The 20,083-nt window shown below is 39.0% G+C and overlaps 1 protein-coding gene across 1 annotated transcript; it reads right to left on the bottom strand.

Moving 5' to 3' along the window:
- Positions 1-109: 109 nt before the first annotated feature.
- Positions 110-18,047, bottom strand: LOC149005272 (pyruvate dehydrogenase E1 component subunit beta-3, chloroplastic-like). Its single transcript, XM_089169621.1, has 4 exons — positions 17,735-18,047; positions 17,493-17,599; positions 17,357-17,400; positions 110-1,376 (listed from the first exon to the last, which is right to left on the bottom strand). The coding sequence occupies exons 1-4, from the start codon at positions 17,835-17,837 to the stop codon at positions 404-406; spliced, it is 1,227 nt and encodes a 408-aa protein (XP_089025747.1). The 5' UTR covers positions 17,838-18,047; the 3' UTR covers positions 110-403.
- Between the last annotated feature and the right edge of the window lie 2,036 nt (positions 18,048-20,083).

The following is a 20,083-nucleotide window of genomic DNA, read 5'->3' as shown; positions in this document are numbered from 1 at the left end:
ACCAAAAAAAAAAAAATTCGGAACGTGCGTGCAAAAGGGCTGTAAACCTGTGGGGTTGCTTTTAAAAACCCCAATTATTTTTGTCATGAAAAAAATTCACATTCTCAAATAAATAGTTTGCATTCCCTTTCACAGTTGATGGACACCACATGAATCAAAGCACTCAAAATAGTTTTACGCATAGCCGTGATATCACAATATCAACTCCCATATAGACTGGCAGCAATTTTTTCATTAATATGAAACTATCGGTCTGTCCCAGGGGGAAAAAAATTTAGTACGAAAAGTTATATGCAGAGGAAAAGCGAAAAATCACCGACAATAAACTCACTATGGAGCTAGGGGAAAAAATCAGCCTTTGTTTGAAAAGCACAAAATCTCCTTTTTAACCATACTGGGGCTATTACCGGCATAGTTGCTCCACAGCGGTCACAATCTGGGCTGGCTGAACTACGGTCCATTCCTCCAAAGTCCCAGCATATGGGGTTGGTACATCCTGAGATGACAGGCACATAACTGGGGCATCCAAGTAATCATGGAAATTTTCATTGATGGCTGCTGTTAGACTGGCGCCGATCCCACCTGTCCGCATGCACTCTTCGACAATAAGCACTCGATGCGTCTTCTTTATTGAATTACCTATGGTATAAAGATCAAATGGTTTCAATGACCTGATATCGATAACCTCAGGATCATAACCCTTGTTCACTAATGTCTTGGCAGCCTGCATCACATGGTACCTCATGCGGGAGTATGTAAGGATCGTAATGTGCTCTCCAGGCCTCACCATTTCTGCCTCCTCTAGTGACAATACATACTCTTCATCTGGGATCCTTTCCTTGAGATTGTAGAGAAGCACATGCTCAAACAAAATAACTGGATTCTCACTCCGGATTGCTGCCTTCATCAGGCCCTTGGCGTTGTATGGTGTTGAGCAAGCAACCATTTGGATACCTGGAATTGACTGGAAGTAGGATTCAAGCCGCTGTGAATGCTCGGCTCCAAGCTGACGTCCAACACCTCCAGGCCCACGGATGACAACCGGAATGGTGAATTGGCCTCCTGAAGTGTAGTGGAGCATACCACAGTTGTTAGAGATTTGATTGTAAGCCAGGAGAAGGAAGCCCATGTTCATGCCCTCAACTAATGGCCTGAGGCCTGTCATTGCAGCACCAACAGCCATTCCTGTGAAGGAGTTTTCAGCAATAGGGGTATCAAGAACCCTTAGATCCCCATACTTTATAGCCAGGTCTTTTGTCACCTTGTATGAACCCCCATAGTGACCCACATCTTCCCCTACAACACAAACTCGGGGATCTCTCTCCATCTCTTCTTCAAGGCCTTCTCGAAGGGCTTCAAACAGCAAGAGTTCATGCCTGAGGACATCAACAATAAAAACTTCTATCAGCCATTCTCAGCACTCTTATAGGCAAAAGGATAATTAGCAAGGAATTAAAAGCAGCTTACAATCAATAAAATCATCTGAACACTGGAGTTCAAAGAATAGAACCATCTCTATACTTAAAAAGTTCAGAGCTCAGACTTGCCATAACTCCATTTTAGAAAAAACACAATACATCCTCGGGAATAGACTTCTCAATTTCGCATTTCAATCCATTCCTCTTCCCAAACACAAACAAACACATGCCCACAACAAACTACACAAGAGCATCTCAACATTTAAGACATCCTTGAACAAAATTCATAAAGAGCATGGATTTTGTTTCATAATACCATAAAATAGTTTTATAAACCCCCCCCCCCCCCCCCCCCAAAAAAAAAAAATAATAATTCGCCCATACTCTATTAGAATTGTGTTCCCTATTGGTGTCTTGTGATTTATAGATGATCATATACACCTCCTTCCAAAGACCAAGGTGTTCATTACTGAATCTCCACAACCACCTTAGCTATAAATGACGGTCTGCTACTCCAAAATATCACTCCCAAATGAACTTCCAGTCTAATGTATCTGTTCACTATTGTCAATAATACCGAAAGCTCAAACTGTCAGGCAAGGCATTACACATCAACCTGCTAACCCTGAAGCAAATGGAATTAGGAAAAAACCTATTTTGACTTAAATACCTGTACATACAGTAACAGATTCTTCAAGTCAACGGTCAACTAAAAAGCCCTTAAAGAAGAGTGAAACGACAGAAACGCTCACAGGTTTCAGACTAAACTCCAACCGCTGCAGGTGGCTTCTCCAAGCCTTCCCCTCATTTTGCAACCTTTCTATAACCTAGGATCATGCCTCTCCATTGTTGTTTCCTTCAAGTTCTCTCACTCCCACTCTAATGAACTCTTGCTGTCTGTCACTAGTCGTCCTTGACCTTCCTTGAAGCCTATGTTGCAACTCAGAATGCTCAGCTGTAATGTCTCTCGTCCTAGATCTGTCCAAATCCGTTTTCAATTGATCGATCCCTGCTCTAGAACCAAATTTCATGTCTAACAATTTCTATATGGCATTGAAGTGTAAAGTGATCGAGAGTGGTTTCCTGGAGAAAGCTCCATCTTCCACACTTAGGAAGATGCACAGGAAATAGATCCCAGTCATTCAATCACAAAATGTTAAAAGGGTCAATACGAAATTTGGCTATTGGCTTTGCTCCTTGGTCAGAATTTAGGTTAAGTCTTGTCGGCTAGGCAGAGAGAGGAGTTATAAACCGCATCAAGACAATTTATCTATTGCACATTTTCTATATTTCAATTTCCACACCTTTTTCCCCTCTACTTAAAATGCAATCTGCAAATCCATTTATTATCTACAAAGTAATCAAGAAACCCCTTCAATTTATCGGGGAAAATTTTTCTTCCAGATAAACTCTAGTGCTTTGTTTCTCTGTCTTGCACCTACAGCAGTCAATCGAACCTTCAAATCTAATCAAGTTTGAACTGTTAATATTCTATGAAATTTCATGGATTCATTCCCTGCTAAAGCGCTGAAATTATTCAAAGGTTCAAACCCTTATTGTTAAGTTCCTAATGTAGGAAAAGGTATCACTGAAAGTTTGGCAGCATGACCCAAGAAAAATCACTGGCTTGCTGCCATTTGCATTGCCATGTCTGCTGCCAGCCGGATTGCCTAGGAATCTCGACGGACAGATCTATTGATACCTAACCTGTGCTCACCTTGTTCAAAAGGCATTCCAAATATTTCTTCACTACATCATAAAACTCTAGCCGCTCACCATACATAATGCTTATAGAATCCTCATGAAAAAGTTCTTGTCGAATTAAGTATTTAATGGATTCGAGGAGAGCAGAAATCCAAAGGGAACTTTTTGAAGTTCAGACAGCAGACTCAGCTGAAGATCAGACATGAAGATAGAAGAACAGAAACTAGAAAGAAATGACATGATCCAATTCCTCATCAGGTAAGGGTTTAGTTGGAAAATTAGGGTATTTTGGGATAGGGAAAATTGAAGATGGTCATCAGGTTGGGATTAAGCGCAAAATGATAATTTAATCAAGTGTATATAAGTTACAATGAGTTATCAAGGGTATTTTGGTCACTATAATTGTAAATTTCAAGTTTCACTTCAACTAACCATGAAATACTAACAGACTAGGCTTAAGTGAAATGGTGATCATAAAGTAGTGGATGTACAAATAATGATCAGAAAGACAAGGTATATTCACTAGATCATTGGATAACTCAGACAATGCCCAAGTAATTTACTCATACCTAAAAAACACTAATCGAGTGCCTTTTGGGTCCAGATTAATATTAAACTTGTATGATTGAAGCACTAACAAATAGAAGTCAATTAGGAGAGCTATTCAAAATACTAGTCACATATCAATTGATCAGGGACCTTTCGAGATAAAGAACTGCATTTTAACTAGAAATCCAAAATATGGTTATTGTGCAAAAATTAGTCAATGAAATGGCTAAATATAGTCTCCAAATTCCAAACCATCATATCTGTATGGCATCTGACCATTAGATATAACGTTTCAAATTTAATGATGTGAACAAGGTCCTCCCCCCCCCCCAAAAAAAAAAAAAAAAAAGGCACCCATACCCATACCCATACCCAAAAAGACCAATTCAAAGCTGGCCGAATTCCCAAGGGTATTTTGGTCATTTTCCAGCCCTTTTAGGGCTCAAGATGGTTCTGGTTAGAACCCCCTTGATCCAAGGTTTATGGATCTAATTTTATTTTTTCATTTGAGTTAGTATTTTTTTGAGTTACAAAAGAGTCCAAGTCCATTGTAAGTTTAGTAATTTGAGTTGTGTTTGGGATTTGGTTAGTTTGTGGATAAAATAAAGACTATCAAAGAGGATCTTATCTTTTAGGAGTTTGCTTTTGATTGAGATTTGTCTTTTATTAGTTAGAGTCCAAGTTAAAGAGTATAGGTCAAATGGTAGAATCCCTATCAATTAGGGATTCCCACATTGGGTCAAAGTCATTTAAGAGCTATAAATAGCCTGTTATTCCATTGTAATATTCAGTTTTGATTGAATAAAGCTTATTGTTTGTGGAACGTGGGGTCGTGGTTCCCTATGGTAGGGCCACAGCAGATTTCAAGAGTTTTCAATCACAACCAGCAATTTACAAGCATCATCAAGCAGCCTTTCCAGCATTCACAGCATCCCAAGTAAGTTCAAAGACCTCACCCATCCTCCCCTGTCCTGCACATCCTTCCCCAACCCCCTGCCCCTGCATCAATCCAGCAGCAGCCCTAGGCCCCACAACACCCAGAGCCCCTCCCCTAACACCCCCCCCCCAACAGTCCTGTAAAGCCCCTCCCCCACCCCATCCCTGCAAATGTAGGCTTCCCCCCACCCCCACCCCTTTCTTCTCCCCAGCGATACAGCAAACCCCCTCCCCCTGTTACACCTTCAAACCTCACCCCCTTACCTTCCCTTTCCCCTCTATTTGGATTACCAATCTTCCCTGACCCAAATCAGATTCATCTACACTTTCAGCTCTAACTAGTTTAGAAAATCCTGCACTTCACCTTCTTCCCTAATTTCTGCAATTTTTCTGAACTTCTGAAAACTTCAAACTCCTACAATTCAGGCCTTTCTCAAGCCTTAGAATCAAGTTCTGAAGATGCAGAACAGCAAGAATATCAGTTCTGAAAACTGCAGGACAGTCGAGCAATTCCCTCTGCTACCCTAACTGAAATTCCCTCCAAAACCCTAGTTTTCTATTCTAGTAAAATTCAGATCTCACTTTCTGTTACAGCAGAGTTTTTCAGAATTTTAGAATACCCTAAACACCCTGATTGGCCCTCGCTTTTGTTCAAATTCCTGGGAAGCCCTTAGGTCTATGAAAAATTACCATAACTGTTGGATTCTACTAAGAGTTCAATTAGAGTTTGTATAGGAGTTAAATTAGAGTTTGTATTTATGTAAAATTCTATTCCTTGTAATAGTCTACTTTCCACTTAATTATAAATAGAGGGCTTGAGATCATTGATCAATAAGCCATTCACTACAATCGTTTCTTTCAACATGGCATCAGAGCCTAAGTTCGATTAGGAAATTTTTTTCTTCTCTCTTCTTTCTTTTTTTCTGTTTTTCAGTTCCGCTGCACCCGTCGCAACTATCGGTTCTTTTTTTTTATTTTTCTGGCAGTTCAGTTTTTTTCTCTGTTCTTCAGTTCCGCTGCAGTACAGTGGGTTTAGGAAAACCAAGAAGAAAAGGAAAGAAGAAGAGAAAAAAGAGAAGAAGACAAACAACTATTGCTGCTCCTGCTTTGAATCGAACCAGAAAAATAGAGGAAAGTAGAAGAGAAGAAGCTGCTCTACTTTGAATCAAACCAGGTTTTTCTCCTCCTCCCTTCTCGTCCACGGAACAAACATTGGGCTTATGTGTAAATACATAGTTTCAGGGGCCTAATTGAAATTTTATAAGTTTCAGGGACTTATTTGCAAATTTACACAATTTCAGGGACTTGTGTAAATTTGCATAATTTCAGGGACTTAGTTGTAAATTCAGATTTGTTAGGGACGTATTTGTCATTTTCAAAAAAAAAATTTAATTCACGTGTTTGTTTTCTTTTCGGGTATCCTGGAAATGTATACTGGGTGATTAAGTGCATGTCTAGAAAAATTTTGTCTAAGGAGTCTAGTATTTAAGCGGACCAGTTGGGTCCCTCCAGTCTTTCCTAGAAACTTTCTTGGTGTACTTTGGTTCAACAATATACTAATTGGAGGTAACCTGAGGAGATACTTTCACGTGTTATCATTACTAAGAATTGTTTTGGGTTGTTGTTTGGCTATTGCATTCTGCAACATATCTGTTACTTCAAAAGGTTGAAGACTGAAGAATTGCAAATAATTTTGTCAACATGACAACTATTGATGGTACTCCTGCTCCTACTGGCTCCGAACATTACCACACCCTTCATCCTCTTTCGGTACGCTTTGATGGGACAAATTATTTGATTTGGTCCCGATCTGCTTACCTAACTATTGCCGGAAGAGGACTTGTTGGACACATTACGGGCACCTCTATCAAACCTACTTCCACAGGCGTTTCACAGGATAAATGGATCTCAAATGACTCTCTTATTATGTCATTTCTTTTGAATTCCATGATTCCAACTATTGCCCGCGGATATCTATTACTTGATACTGCAACCCAAATCTAGAAGACTACTACTGAAACATATGGACAGTTGGGGAATGATGCACAGGTTTATGAGCTACGAAAGAAGCTTCATGAGACTACCCAAAAGGAACTGACTGTGGCCCAATATTATGTCGCGTTACGATCTCTTTGGCAGGAGTTGGATCATTATGGGGATTATCATCCCACTAATTCAGATGATGTGACTACTTATAAGAAGCACATTGATAAGATTCGGGTATATGACTTCTTGGCATGTCTGAATGTAGAGTACGATCAGATCAAAGTGCAAGTCTTAAGTCATTCTCCCTTTCCTACACTAGAACAGTCTTATGCTCTTGTTCAGTGTGAGGAAAGTCATCGATTAGCCATGCTTCATACTTCTATTATGGAGAAATCAACCTTACAATCTGTTAGCACTAAATCTGATCCGGCTAAGGAGATTGTCAAGTGTGAGCATTGTCACAAACCATATCATAGCAAGGCAAATTGTTGGAAATTGCATGGGAAGCCTTGCTGATTTTAAGCAAAAACGAGCACAAAGAAAGGGAAAACCAAAGGCTAATCTTTCGAGACAAGTATCCACCACACCCTCTGCAGACATTGGTTTTTCACAGGAGGAGTTCGCTACTTTGTGACGTATTCTGCAGTCTTCTACTGCCGGTACAGCCTCGACCACTGCTTCCTCTACTACCCATACCAACTCCTACCTCGCTACTTCAGGTAAAACTTTTACAAGTTTTCAAGTTTTTCAGTTTCTACTCCTTGGATCATTGATACAGGAGCCACAGATCATATGACAGGTTTATCCTCCTCTTTCTTACAATATTCTCCAACTTCTAGAAAAGATAAAGTTCGAATTGTTGATGGCTCCTATTCTTCCATTGCTGGAAAAGGGACCATTCAACATTCTCCATTTTCTTTGTCTAAAGTTTTACAGCTTCCCTCTTTCTCTACTAACTTGCTCTCTATCAGTAGTCTTACACATGACTTGAATTGTACAGTGACATTTTTCCCATCTTATTGTGTCTTCCAGGATCTGGTCACGAGGAAGGAGATTGGACGTGGTAAACTAGACAATAGACTTTATTTGCTTGAGCCGATTGAAGGATCTACTTCTGCTCTGACTACATCTTCTAATCAGGTCCATTCGGTAATATCAGACCTTCATCAGTGGCACTGTAGGCTAGGTCACCCCCCTCCATTCGATAATATCAGACCTTCATCAGTGGCATCGTAGGCTAAGTCACCCCCCTCTAAGAACTCTTAAGAAAATATTTCCTGATTTAGTTTCTTCTTATAATGAGGATGATTTTTTTTGTGAAGCCTGCATTTTTGCGAAGCAGACTCGTTCTACTTATTTTCCTTCTCTTCATAATAGAAAAACTATTCATTTTATGCTAATTCATACTAATGTGTGGGGTCCCTGCCGACGTGTGTCTATCACTGGTCATAGGTACTTTGTTACTTTTATTGATTGTCACTCTCGTTCTACATTGATTTATCTTTTAAAACAAAAAAAATGAAGTTTTCCAATGTTTTCGTGATTTTCATAATATGATTAAAACTCAGTTCAATGCTATTGTGAAGATCCTTCACAGTGACAATGGCACAGAGTATATTGATGGTGAATTTCAGAGATATCTCTCTGACTCTCGCATAATACACCAGACCAATTGCGTTGATACGGCTGCCCAAACTGGGGTTGCCGAACGGAAGAATCAGCATCTCTTAGAGATAACCCGTTCCATTATGATTGTTATGAATGTACTTGACCAATACTTGAGTGATGCTATACTCACTGCTTCTTACCTTATGAATAGGATGCCCAGTAGGATACTTGGTTTTAAACGTCCTAATGAGATTCTTCAGGGAGCCTCTTCTTTTGTTATTCCCCCAAAGGTTTTTGGATGCGTGTGTTATGTCCGAATCACAGCCCACTAGAGTAAGCTGGCTCCCCGCGGCCTACCCTGCATATTTTTGGGTATTCTGCTACTCAAGAAGGGTACAAATGTTATCATCCTCCTTCCAAAAAAACCATTGTATCCATGGATGTCCTAGAGGAGAGTCCTAGAGGAGAGGTGTTTTTTCCGACTCTAAACCTTCCTATCACACACCAACACAACTTAAGAGTCCCAGAAGAGTTTCCTGACCAGGGGGAGACTTCGGCCAATATACCTGAGGACTCTAATCCTCCCCCTTTGTTTTCTGAACCATGTGAAGAACCTAGCCAAAGAGAGACCACTCCTGTGAGACACACTATTGGGGTCTTTCAAAACTAGATTAACCAGAATAAGGAGGTGTAGACTTATCAAAGGAAGAATGACAACCGGCTAAAGCAGGTGGAGAAAGGTGATACGTTACCACTTCAGTCTCCTGCTCCAGAATCAGATTCTACTATTCCCCTTAAGGTATCTTCTTCTGATCTTCCTATTGCTGTTAGAAAAGGGGTCAAATCTTGTACTCAACATCCCATAGCTAAATATGTTTCTTATAACTCTTTGTCTGACTCCTACCGTGCTTTTATATCCTCTTTGTCATCTGTATCTGTTCCTAAAAGTTGGCAGGAAGCCTATGTTGATAAAAGATGGAGGCATCTATGGTAGAGGAAATGCAGGCAATGAAGAAAAATGACACTTGGGAGCTGGTTGCACTTCCTCCAGGAAAAAAACCAGTGGGCTGCAAATGGGTATTTGTGGTTAAACAAAATATGGATGGATCAGTCAACAAGTTGAAAGCTAGACTAGTTGCAAAAGGGTTTACCCACACCTATGGAATTGATTATCAGGAGACCTTTGCCCCTGTTGCAAAACTAAACACTGTCAGAGTTCTATTGTCTATAGCTGTGAACAAAGATTGAAACTTGCACCAACTAGACGTAAAGAATGCTTTCTTACATGGGGAGTTGCAAAAGAAGTCTATATGAAAATCCCACATGGTTACTCCGATGACAATACTGCAGGGAAAGTTTGTCGGTTGAAGAGGTCAATTTATGGGTTAAAATAATCTCCTAAATGCTGGTTTGGACACCTCCTGAAGGCAATGACTTCTATTGGGTACAAGCAAAGCAATGTTGATCATACACTATTTGCCAAAAAGTCAGGTACTAACATCACACTTCTCATTGTCTATGTAGACGATATTCTCATCACAGGGAATGATGGTGAAGAAATTCAAAAGTTGAAGGACTTTCTTGGTAGAGAGTTTGAAATTAAAGATCTAGGGATGTTACAGTATTTCTTAGGGATTGAGGTGGCTCGATCAAAGAAAGGTATATTCTTATCCCAAAGAAAGTATGTCCTAGATCTATTATTAGAAGTGGGAATGTTGGGGTGTAAAGCAGTTGATACCCTTATTGAAGCTGAAGCTAAACTTAAAGAAAAAGAGAGAGAACCAGTGGACAAAGGAAGATACCAAAGGCTGGTAGGGAAGCTTATTTACTTGTCCCACACCAGGCCAGACATCGCTTATGCTGTAGGGATAGTGAGCCAATTCACGCATGATCCATATTTAGCTCATATGAAGGTTGTTACTAGAATACTACAGTATTTGAAGGGAACTCCTGGAAAAGGAATACTTCTGTCACCCACTGATAATCTAAAAGTAGAAGCATACACTGATGCAGACTGGGCTGGATCTCCAGACAGGAAGTCAATTTCAAGTTATTGTACCTTTGTTGGAGGTAATCTAATTACTTGGAGAAGTAAGAAACAGAATGTGGTAGCTAATCTAGTACCGAAGCTGAATATAGAGTTATGGTTCGTGGAGTTTGTGAGCTACTATGGTTGAAAGGTATGTTGCAAGATATTGGAGTCCAAGTTCCAAACCCTATGATGTTATATTGTGACAACAAGGCTGCTATTAGTATTGCTAATAATCCGGTGCAACATAATCGAACTAAACACATTGAAATTGACAGATTTTTTGTCAAAGGAAAGTTGGAACAAGGGCTTATCTGCATGCCTTTTGTAAGATCTGAAGACCAAGTAACAGATTTTTTCACTAAGGGTTTGAAACAAAGAGATTTCCTTCCTATTGTAGGCAAGTTGGGCATGACTAATATCTATGCCTCAAGTGAGAGTGTTGGATTCTACTAGGAGTTCAATTAGAGTTTGTATAGGAGTTAAATTAGATTTTGTATTTATGTAAAATTCTATTCCTTGTAATAGTCTACTTTCCAAATAATTATAAATAGAGGGCTTGAGATCATTGATCAATAAGCCATTCACTACAATCTTTTCTTTCAACAATAACACTTTTAGCCCTTGATCTGGGTTTACATCATTTCAATAATGGAAACCTCACTATGTGGAGCCCACATAAGAATGGTCTTTACTTCCACCCTAGATTTACATAATGATCATAATGTCTATATTGCATGAGAAAATGAAGCAAAATTACAAAGGTAAACTGTTGCAACAAATTCCATGTTTCTATGTGCATCCCATGCAAATAAGATCAAGCGATTGTAGAGACAGCAGTTCCAATTAGGCATGGACAAAGTATTATACTGCAGTTAAATACCAATTTACAGCATGATAACTGTCTCCCTGCTACCTATACATTTAATGAGATAATTCTGCAGCTTGTAACACAAGAATGGGTGAGTACCATATAGGATCATACAGGAATGCTTTAAAGTCTAACGGCCATTAACCAGTGCTATTCAAAGTTTTAAGCGAGGTGACTCTGGAGTCAGTCCTAACATTTTGCATTTGTAGACAAAGCAGCACTCCTACTAAAAAAAAAAAAGCACTCGGCCTTTTTCCTGGCGGCCTGAACCTTCTAGGGAGTCTACTGAAGTAATTAGGATGCTGGTAGGGACTTATCTTCTCACGGTAGGACAGATACTTTGGCTGACGGGACTTCTCTTTATGCATTGACTGATTGCATCTTAATCAGAAACTAGATCCTCATGTCTATGCTGTCTGTGTCTCTTCCTTAGGATGATAAAAACAGCCAATTCCCAATTCCTGGGGGTGTGTCATGGTGGATTTCTAGGCAGGTAAGCTCAGGATAGCACAGATGCATGTTCGGTTCAAAAGTGCTGGATCTTTGTTGATGTACTCCATCTTCTGTTTGCCAGCCTGGCCTAATAAAATTAGTTCTGATTACTCTTCCTCACCCCCACCCTCCACCCCCCAAAAGAAAAAAACCAAAAAGAAATTGCTCCCAAACTCATGATTTGACAGCTAAGTCTTCGAAGTTTAAACTATTTTAAGATTTAGACTCAAATTTTTTATACACTAAAGGTGCAGGGTTATGTCTTTTCCTAATTCACATAAAGGGCAAATAGGTATGAATATTGAAAAAAATGTTTCAATGATCAACATAACATGTTTGGTGAGAAAAGATGTGGTGTTTGTGCATCTCTCTCTCTCTCTCCAACATATAAAGACAGCAACTAAGGAAGGTATGCTCATTTTCTAGTAGAACATGGTTTAAAACTCAACTATATTTTGGTAGTTTTGGTTCGACCAAAATGAAACTGATGAGAACCAAAAATCTCCCCCTGACCGAAACACCGGAGTGGGCCCCATGGCCACTCCAAAAGGGCCCACCTATGGCTGGCCAAACCCTCTTGGAGGGGTATTTTGGTCAGTCAAGCCCCAATTATTGGATAATTATAATTTTCAGAATTTTAAAATTTCAGAAGAGTCTTAGTCAGTTAGGAGTCCAGTTTAAGTCAAGAGTTGTTTTCTTGAGTCTTTGGGACTCTTCTTTAGGATCAGATTCTTATCAGCCTTTATTTACAAGAAGAGTTCCTTTAGTTTTTAAGTCTTAGGGGGAATCTATTTTCAAGGATATTCCATTAGATCTTTTATTGTTATTTTGGATGCTCGAGATTAAGTGTAAGGGAATCCTAATCTATAAAGGAAACCCAATTAGTTTTAGAGTCTTTTAATAGGCTATAAATAGTCTATTGTTTCTTTGTAAGTTCCACCCAATTAGTTTTAGAGTCTTTTAATAGACTATAAGTTGCCTATTGTTTCTTTGTAAGTTCCTTAAGTCTGATTATTTGAATAAGAATATTGAGTTTGAGGACCATGGTTCCTATTTGTGGAATTGAGGGGGCCAAGGCAGATTTTAAGTCAAGTCTCTTCTTCAAGATCAGCAAACTCTATCTAGCACTCTTCTTCAGAAATTCCAGCAGGTGCTCAACACAAGTTTCCAAGTAAGTGAAGCAACCCCAGCCTCTTCCTCTTTCTCCCCCACTATCGCAAGCCTTCCCCACCCTTCCCCTTCACTTGCAGCCTCCCCCAGCCCTCCCTCACCTTCCCAAACTCCCGAAAGCCCCTCCCCCACCCTCCCAAACTCCCGAAAGCCCCTCCCCCACCCTACCTTGTTCTGCACAACAATCCCAGCCCCTCCCCTGTTCCTCTAAAACCATAATTCTGTGTCCCCCTTGCTTCCATACCCTGGCAGCAGCCTTCACCAAGCCCCATGATGCCCCAACCCTTTACCCACCCCATACGACGTCCCCTAGCCCCTCCCTACCATACGACACCCCCCCCCTTCAGCCCTCTCTCTGTCTCTTCTTCCTTGTGGCAGAACAGGGGGGGAAACCAGAAAAGAAAAGAAAGAAAGAAGGAAAGAAAAGAAAGAAGGAAAAGAAAGAGAACGTAAAAAAAAAAGGGGAAAGGAGGAGGAAGTGCAAGGAAGAGATAGAAAAGATCTTGTATCCTTTTCAAGATCCAACCCATAGTGATCCAGCTTAATTATCCTTCTTTTCTACCTATCCTAGGCATAGTATTAGACATCCAAGATCATCCCCTATTAATTTTGGGAATCTCAAAACCATCCCTTGGGTGACTTGTCAACAATCCTAACTTGTCTCTAAGGCCTTCCCATAAATTTTTTAGAGATCCACAAACATCCCATAATATTTTTAGACTTGTTTGCTGGAAGATTCTGGGCAACCCTCAAGTTCAGGGAATCTATTCTAGAAACCCTAAACCTAAAATTTGGTTTTAAATAAAAACCACTACATCAAAATAGAGAAGTACCATTTTCTAGTCAAAACCTCAAAAAAATTTATGAGTATGAGTCCTATCCAAAGGGATATGTATGATCTTCATGGATGGACAAACCTTCTCCTATAGAACTCATCAATAGTGTCGTATCATATAGCATGGATCATGAGTTTCTTCATAGTTTGGTGATCCATATACTAGGATAGGCTGCCTTAAACATGTCAATGATGTAATGTACATGTCAAACTGTGGAGGTGATGTGAACCAAATTCTAGGGTTTAGTTTGTAGGGATTGCCCAGATTTAGTTTCACTCTAGGATCCTCTGTCAGGGAACCAGCAGTCTTCTAAGGCTTTATAAGCTTGTAAGAGGAGATTTCTTGGAGGACGTAGGGTTGGCAAAGGTTGGTGCTAGGTATTGGAAGTTTAGGCCAGACTGGGAATTTTGAAGGATTTTGGGTTTTGAAGCTTGTAACCTTAATGTAACTTAGGTTTCAGGTCTGGTATTGAACTTAGGTTTAGGTTTCAGGGGTTTTAGGGCTCAGATGAAGGTTGCTAAAGGTTCAGCTTCTGCTGTAATGAAGCTCCAGAGCTGGATATGTGCAGTTTTGGGTTTAAAACTAAGGTTCTAGGGTTTGAACGTGCTTGAGAGGGGGCTGTTGTTGGAGATTTATAATTTCACGCTAATTCTAATATGTTTAGGTCAGTCCTAATTGGTTTAGGTTAGGTTTGAAGAGTCCTACTGGGGTTAGGATTCTTTGAATGGGGTTGGGTTTCAGATCGAGCGTGAGACGGGTTGGGGAAGCTAATCCTAAAAAGGTGAGGGGATTGGAGTTAGGATTTGGAAGGTATAGGAGTTCTAATGAATCTAGGGTTTAGGGTTTCTAGAGGTTGAAGATGAATTGCAGAAAATTTGTAAACCTAATGGATGATGGCTTGACTGAGGAAATAGGAGTAGGACTAGGGATTAGGGTAAGGGGAGGAGTGCAACCAACTAGAAGAGGGAGGGGGTGTTAGGGGTTGGGGATCTAGGAGTTCTAAAGGAGGGAGTTGCTGCTGCCACAGGAAAGTGGGGAGGAGCTAAGGATGCTTATGTGTAGGTTAGGAGAGGGGGAAGAGGATTAGGAAGGGGCTGGTGTTGGTGTTCACTTGCTTGGAGATGGTTAATAGCTGCTTTACTTGAAGAAGAATGCTGGAATTGAAGAAGATACAGTCTCAAATCCGCCGTAGACCTCCCAAGGAAGCCCACAACTTTGTTTCCTCCAAACTCAGAAAATTTTATTCAATTCAACTTGCAAATACAGAGAATGGAGGCTTTATTCATAGCCTCAAAAAGAAATAAACTAAGACTCAAACTAGGAAAAATAATTGACTTTACTAACTCTAATTAGCACTCTCACATAATTAACCTCTCACAAAGACAAAGACTCTATCATAACTTAGTCTTGGGAGATCCAATTAAGATTCTAAGAGTAGATACGGAGTCCTAATAAAAAGTAGACTCAGACTAGGGGATCTCAACACAACTATAACCACACCTAGACAAGGACTCTACAATAAAACACACAATAATGGTCCAAATAATAAAATAAAAATAGATCTAGAGCCCAGACAACAAACCCTACTCAATCGGATCCAAATCTTGGACACCACAAAATCGATAAAATTACCAAGATACCCTGGCTCAAAATAGGGGTCCTAGGGTTTGGGGAAGTAACCATAGGCCCTATGAAACCCCCAGGAAACAGTTTACATCAAGAGCACTATACTTGTTTCTTCTCCAACACTATGATGTGGCATATGTATGTCCTATACTTTGAGAACAACACAAATTGGCTCCAGCAGACTTCTAGTTGGTTCAATCGTAGATGGCATAATAGGTATTATTTGTATATAATAATTACTATACAATTCTATTACGACTTTAGGAGGGTATCAGCGTGATGATCATCATGAATCTTTGACAATACGGTTGAATGATTTACTTCATTACTTGTTCAAATAAGATTATGCTTCATCTCCACACACCCCCCCCCCCAAAAAAAAAAAAAAAGGAAAGAAAGAAGAGGAAAACACTAAGTATAGAGAATATATACTGAATAATTATGAAACGCTGACAGTCATTTGAATGATTTACTTCATTACTTGTTTAAATTTGTTTATCATTTATGTCCTTAAGTACTTCAAGAATGTGTAAATGTGTAACCATACATTCAAATTTGACTATATACTGGCAACCATGGTTGCAAATCCAAAAAACCATTTAGGGTTGACCCTTTTTTGCAAACTATCATTTGAATGTGTTTATATGGGCCAGAATAGGTATTCCATGAATTTTCAAGGCTTAATTTGGCCTAAAACCCACTGAAATGACCATCAGATTTTTGGCAGGAAAAATACCAAAATTTGCCTTCAGATTTCAGTAATTTTAATGAGACCAAAATAATGAAAGGAAATGAGTTCTAACCTTGGTTTAGGGACAATACTCAAAGTCGTTATTTCTTGATCTCAGCTTCTATCTACTATACATTGAGTTTATTATATCCACTTGGGCACAACTCTAAAGTTTCCAAAGGTGACCTGGTAAGGGAGTGATACGACTACTAAAAGGGCCTGTGGAGGTGCTCTATCTTGGAGGTTGATTCACAAGAACCAGCTTTGCATCATAGAGGGACATCTGTAGTATTAACGACAGTGACTGGTGGCACAACCAATTGATTCTTCAAGTGTCTTCAAGGCTTTCCTACCACCTGAAGAAAAGCCTTCACTTGGGGATTTGGCCCAATGCTTCTGCTCCTTCCTTGGGCTACGCACCTAAATTTTAGTCTCCTATTTTCTGCATTTCTGATAGTCCTTCTGGCTAGTGATAGGAACACAGGAAACCATATAGAAAACCCAATCAAAGAGAAGATGGGATCCAGATAATTAGAAATTTCAAGCCTAAGCTTCCTGCTTTTATCTTCTGGGATGTCTCTTTTTAAGAATTCAAAAGAATAACTGAAACATGGTGACCATGGACTAGAAATGGAGGACTTTTGTGTAGTCTCATTGGTGCATGGATGTATTAAATCATCAGTATGGTACATGAAAATAAGGGTTACAGAATATCAAGGTTATATGAGGTATGGCTTACAGTTTTAGGCTAAGACAAGGTGCCGTCAGAAATTTGATTTAAATAAGAACATATTAAAATAGTCTAAGGCATAATAAGCTAAGAAGAATAGGTAGAACGTGGAAGGAACATTCATTGGAATTAACAATGGAGATCAAGAAGTTCTAGAGACTAGAGCTTTTTTTTTAATCAACATGGAAGAAATTGGTGAGCTTATTTAGGGAGCAAATAGTTTCACTTATTACATATCGCAATAGACTTATAATGACACAAATCCAGTTTCCAGTGACTTATGAATAGAACCAGATTAATTTCTCCGCCACCCTAGTAATTTATATTAAATAAAGCATGAAAAAACCTGAATATGGTGAAACAACCAATGATTTGGACTGTCAGGAAGTCTCAAACTTTACATGGAATAAGTAACTACTCATGATATGAATGAACTGTCCACCAAAAGCTCTGTGAATACCTAATTAAAGAAAGACTTCTCAATTAACAATTTCTCTACCAAATCTGCAATAAGTTGAACCAAATGAAGTGGATCAAGAATCCATAATTTGTAATCACAAGACACATTGTCCCGGCAACTCGTCTATAGCAATCATCATACAGATTACAGTTAAAAGTGAGGGACAAAAAACAGAACAATCATCCTGGCTAAGAAAAGAAGGAGAGCGTACCCGGGTTTAGAGGCTGTGGATGTAGCAGAATTATCAAACTTTGCCTGAGATAAAATTTTGAAAACAACATTCAGCTTAATTGATCAAGAAGCATCCATTATTCTACAAAACTATATATAAGGTTAAGATGTTTAACTGCAACTGCGTTGGTAACCAATCTACCACCAATATTACGAGCTCTGAGATTAGAAGCAGGGATCACCCTTCCATCGGACCTGACAACTAAAGAAGTTGCCATCCTTTCTGAAATGAAGTAGAGCAAAATCTTCAATCAGATCCAGTTTCTTTAATCAGAAATATCATTATGACAACCGAAATCAAACATAAAAATGGATCGGTTGAAATGAAAGAAGATCTTGAAACGATAAAAATGAAAACCTGGTAGGGATTTGACAGAGGCCAGCTGAAATCCCTTAGAATCGAAAGAACACGACGATGACAGAGAAGCGGCAGCTCCAATCCCTCGCATAATGGCTGCCATTTTGCTTCTTGACGCACAGAGAAACGGCGAAAGAGAGAGAGGTTCGGTTTGAGGCTAGAATGGAAGTGTAGAAGTTATAGAATGAGGTGAGGACGGAGAAATCGAGGGAAACAACAAATGCATTCAACTCTCAGTTTTGACACTGCACCACCAGTTCGGAATTCGATTTAAAATATCCCCTTCGGTCTCAGGCGACAGCCGCCTTTAACTTCGTTTGCATCGCCTTTTTCTTTCCCTTTTTCTTATGAGAAGCGCGCATACGCAATGCACGTGATTGGTGACATTTCAATATAAGATTAAATATAATTTTTTTCTTAAAATCAAAGTAATTAATGTACCTAGTGTATGTTTTTATACGTAGTAATGTAGTATAACATATTAAAATCTTAGAACACAGAAAATTATAATTCATGTGTAAAAGCAATAGCTGAACTAAATAAACTAATTAGGATTAAATATAAAAAATTTCAAATATTTAGTTATATTCTAAAAAAAACTAATTAATCTACCTAGTATATATTTTTAAACATAGTGTAGCATATTGAAATCTTAGACCACAAGAACTTTGGGCTCTATTTTTAAACATAGTGTAGCAATAGTTGAGCTATATTTATCTTTGTCATAGGATTAAAATATAAATTTGGCTTGTAAAATAAAGTGAGGTTAAAAGAAATTTTAACCTTTGCAGACAAGGAGTAATTGGTCAAATGTGGCAAGATAATAGTGAAAAATATTTGTTATTTCTTTTTTTTTAAAGAGTAATTGGTCACATGTAGTATGTCTTGGCATGGACAGTAGAGAGTTCCTAAACATCTCAGATCCTATTCGTTGAGTTTCTCCACTTCCCAGCACACTCTAATTTAAGATTTTAATCAGTAAAATGGAAATTGATTTTGCAGAAAGCATTGAAATTGATTTTGTAACATGTTTCCACCAAAACAATTTCTGTTTTGGTATCTCACGAACTTTCATAGCTAGACTGAGTAGTTGCATAATAATGTGCATCCCTACCTTAAGGGTGACTTGTGAATAATTTGGCAGTTTAACCATTATCTCCATTATCATTGATTTGGCTGCAAGTGTCATTGCATAATCCTGCTCGTCCAATCAACCGAATGTACCTGCAAGAATGTGCTCGACCGGGGTGGTCAAGTAGAACCTCTGACGATCAAGTTAGACGAGATCTCTTGAACGAGAATTTGCTAGAATGCAACTAACAATAAACAGTAAGAGTAATAGCTCTTCTGAACGTACCCCCTTCAACACTCTGTTCGTCCTTTTATATAACCTCTTAGATCTCTAGGTCTTTGAATTTATCTAGAACTCAAAACCTTACTTGGATTCCCTCTTGGACTCTATCAGTTGAGTTTATCTCGAACTGAGGTAGCTCAATACAAAATCTTCTTTGATCAGGAATCTAATTTAGATAACTATCACAAACGTGTTATCTCGAATCTTCTTCGTGGACCGACCACCATATGTTCAACAACACGATCAGACCATGATGGTCCGGTTTAGATTATAATTTCTTTATCATAAGCCCCCCCAATCTTTTAGTCCGAACACTATGGTGTTCGGCCTTATAGATTCCATGTCCGACCATCATGATCTTTCTGGGTTGAACAATTAAACTTGAGATTATATCTACTGACATCACTTGAAAGACGTTGCACAGTAAAATGGACTGCCACGTCTGCGCATGTTTTTCAAACAGTTACTTTTTTGACACATGGCCACAAATTTATGTCGTGACATCATGCTTTTTTATTTTATTTCAAGAGTCCTTAATCTCAATCGTAGAAATGTAATCAATTTGGTTCTTTAGAATAGAATCTCTGATGGAGATGAAGCATCAGCTAACTAGAGCCGTTGGATGAAGCTTTCCTTTTATTCATTAGATCTGCATCTTCTGGAAGTTTTAGGGCCTTGATTTATGACTCGTTGCATCTGGATCTTGGTAAGGTATAAAAACCTAGTTTTCTTTCTTTTATTCTCATTTCCGCTATTTCGTGTTTCCGAAGCTTTGTGAGTACCAGTTTGCAGAAAAAATCATTTTTACCTCTTCTCTTTTGCTAGCCACTATAGCGTTCTTCTCTACCAAGTAAGCTTTTTAACTTTTCTTACTGATTCTTTTTGGTCCCTTCCCTTACTGTTCTACTGTATTTTGGGAAACCATTTTTATTTCTTTTCTTTTTTTGTTTCCTTTTTTCTCAGTTATTCGTACCGTGCTTTGTATCCTTCTTAGG

Source organism: Hakea prostrata, chromosome 9 (genome assembly GCF_041222555.1).
Source record: "Hakea prostrata isolate BN-2017 chromosome 9, UWA_Hpros_2, whole genome shotgun sequence".
In the NCBI taxonomy this organism is placed as follows: domain Eukaryota; kingdom Viridiplantae; phylum Streptophyta; class Magnoliopsida; order Proteales; family Proteaceae; genus Hakea; species Hakea prostrata.
Note: the sequence above shows the minus strand (reverse complement) of the source record. Positions and strands in the feature narration are given on the sequence as shown.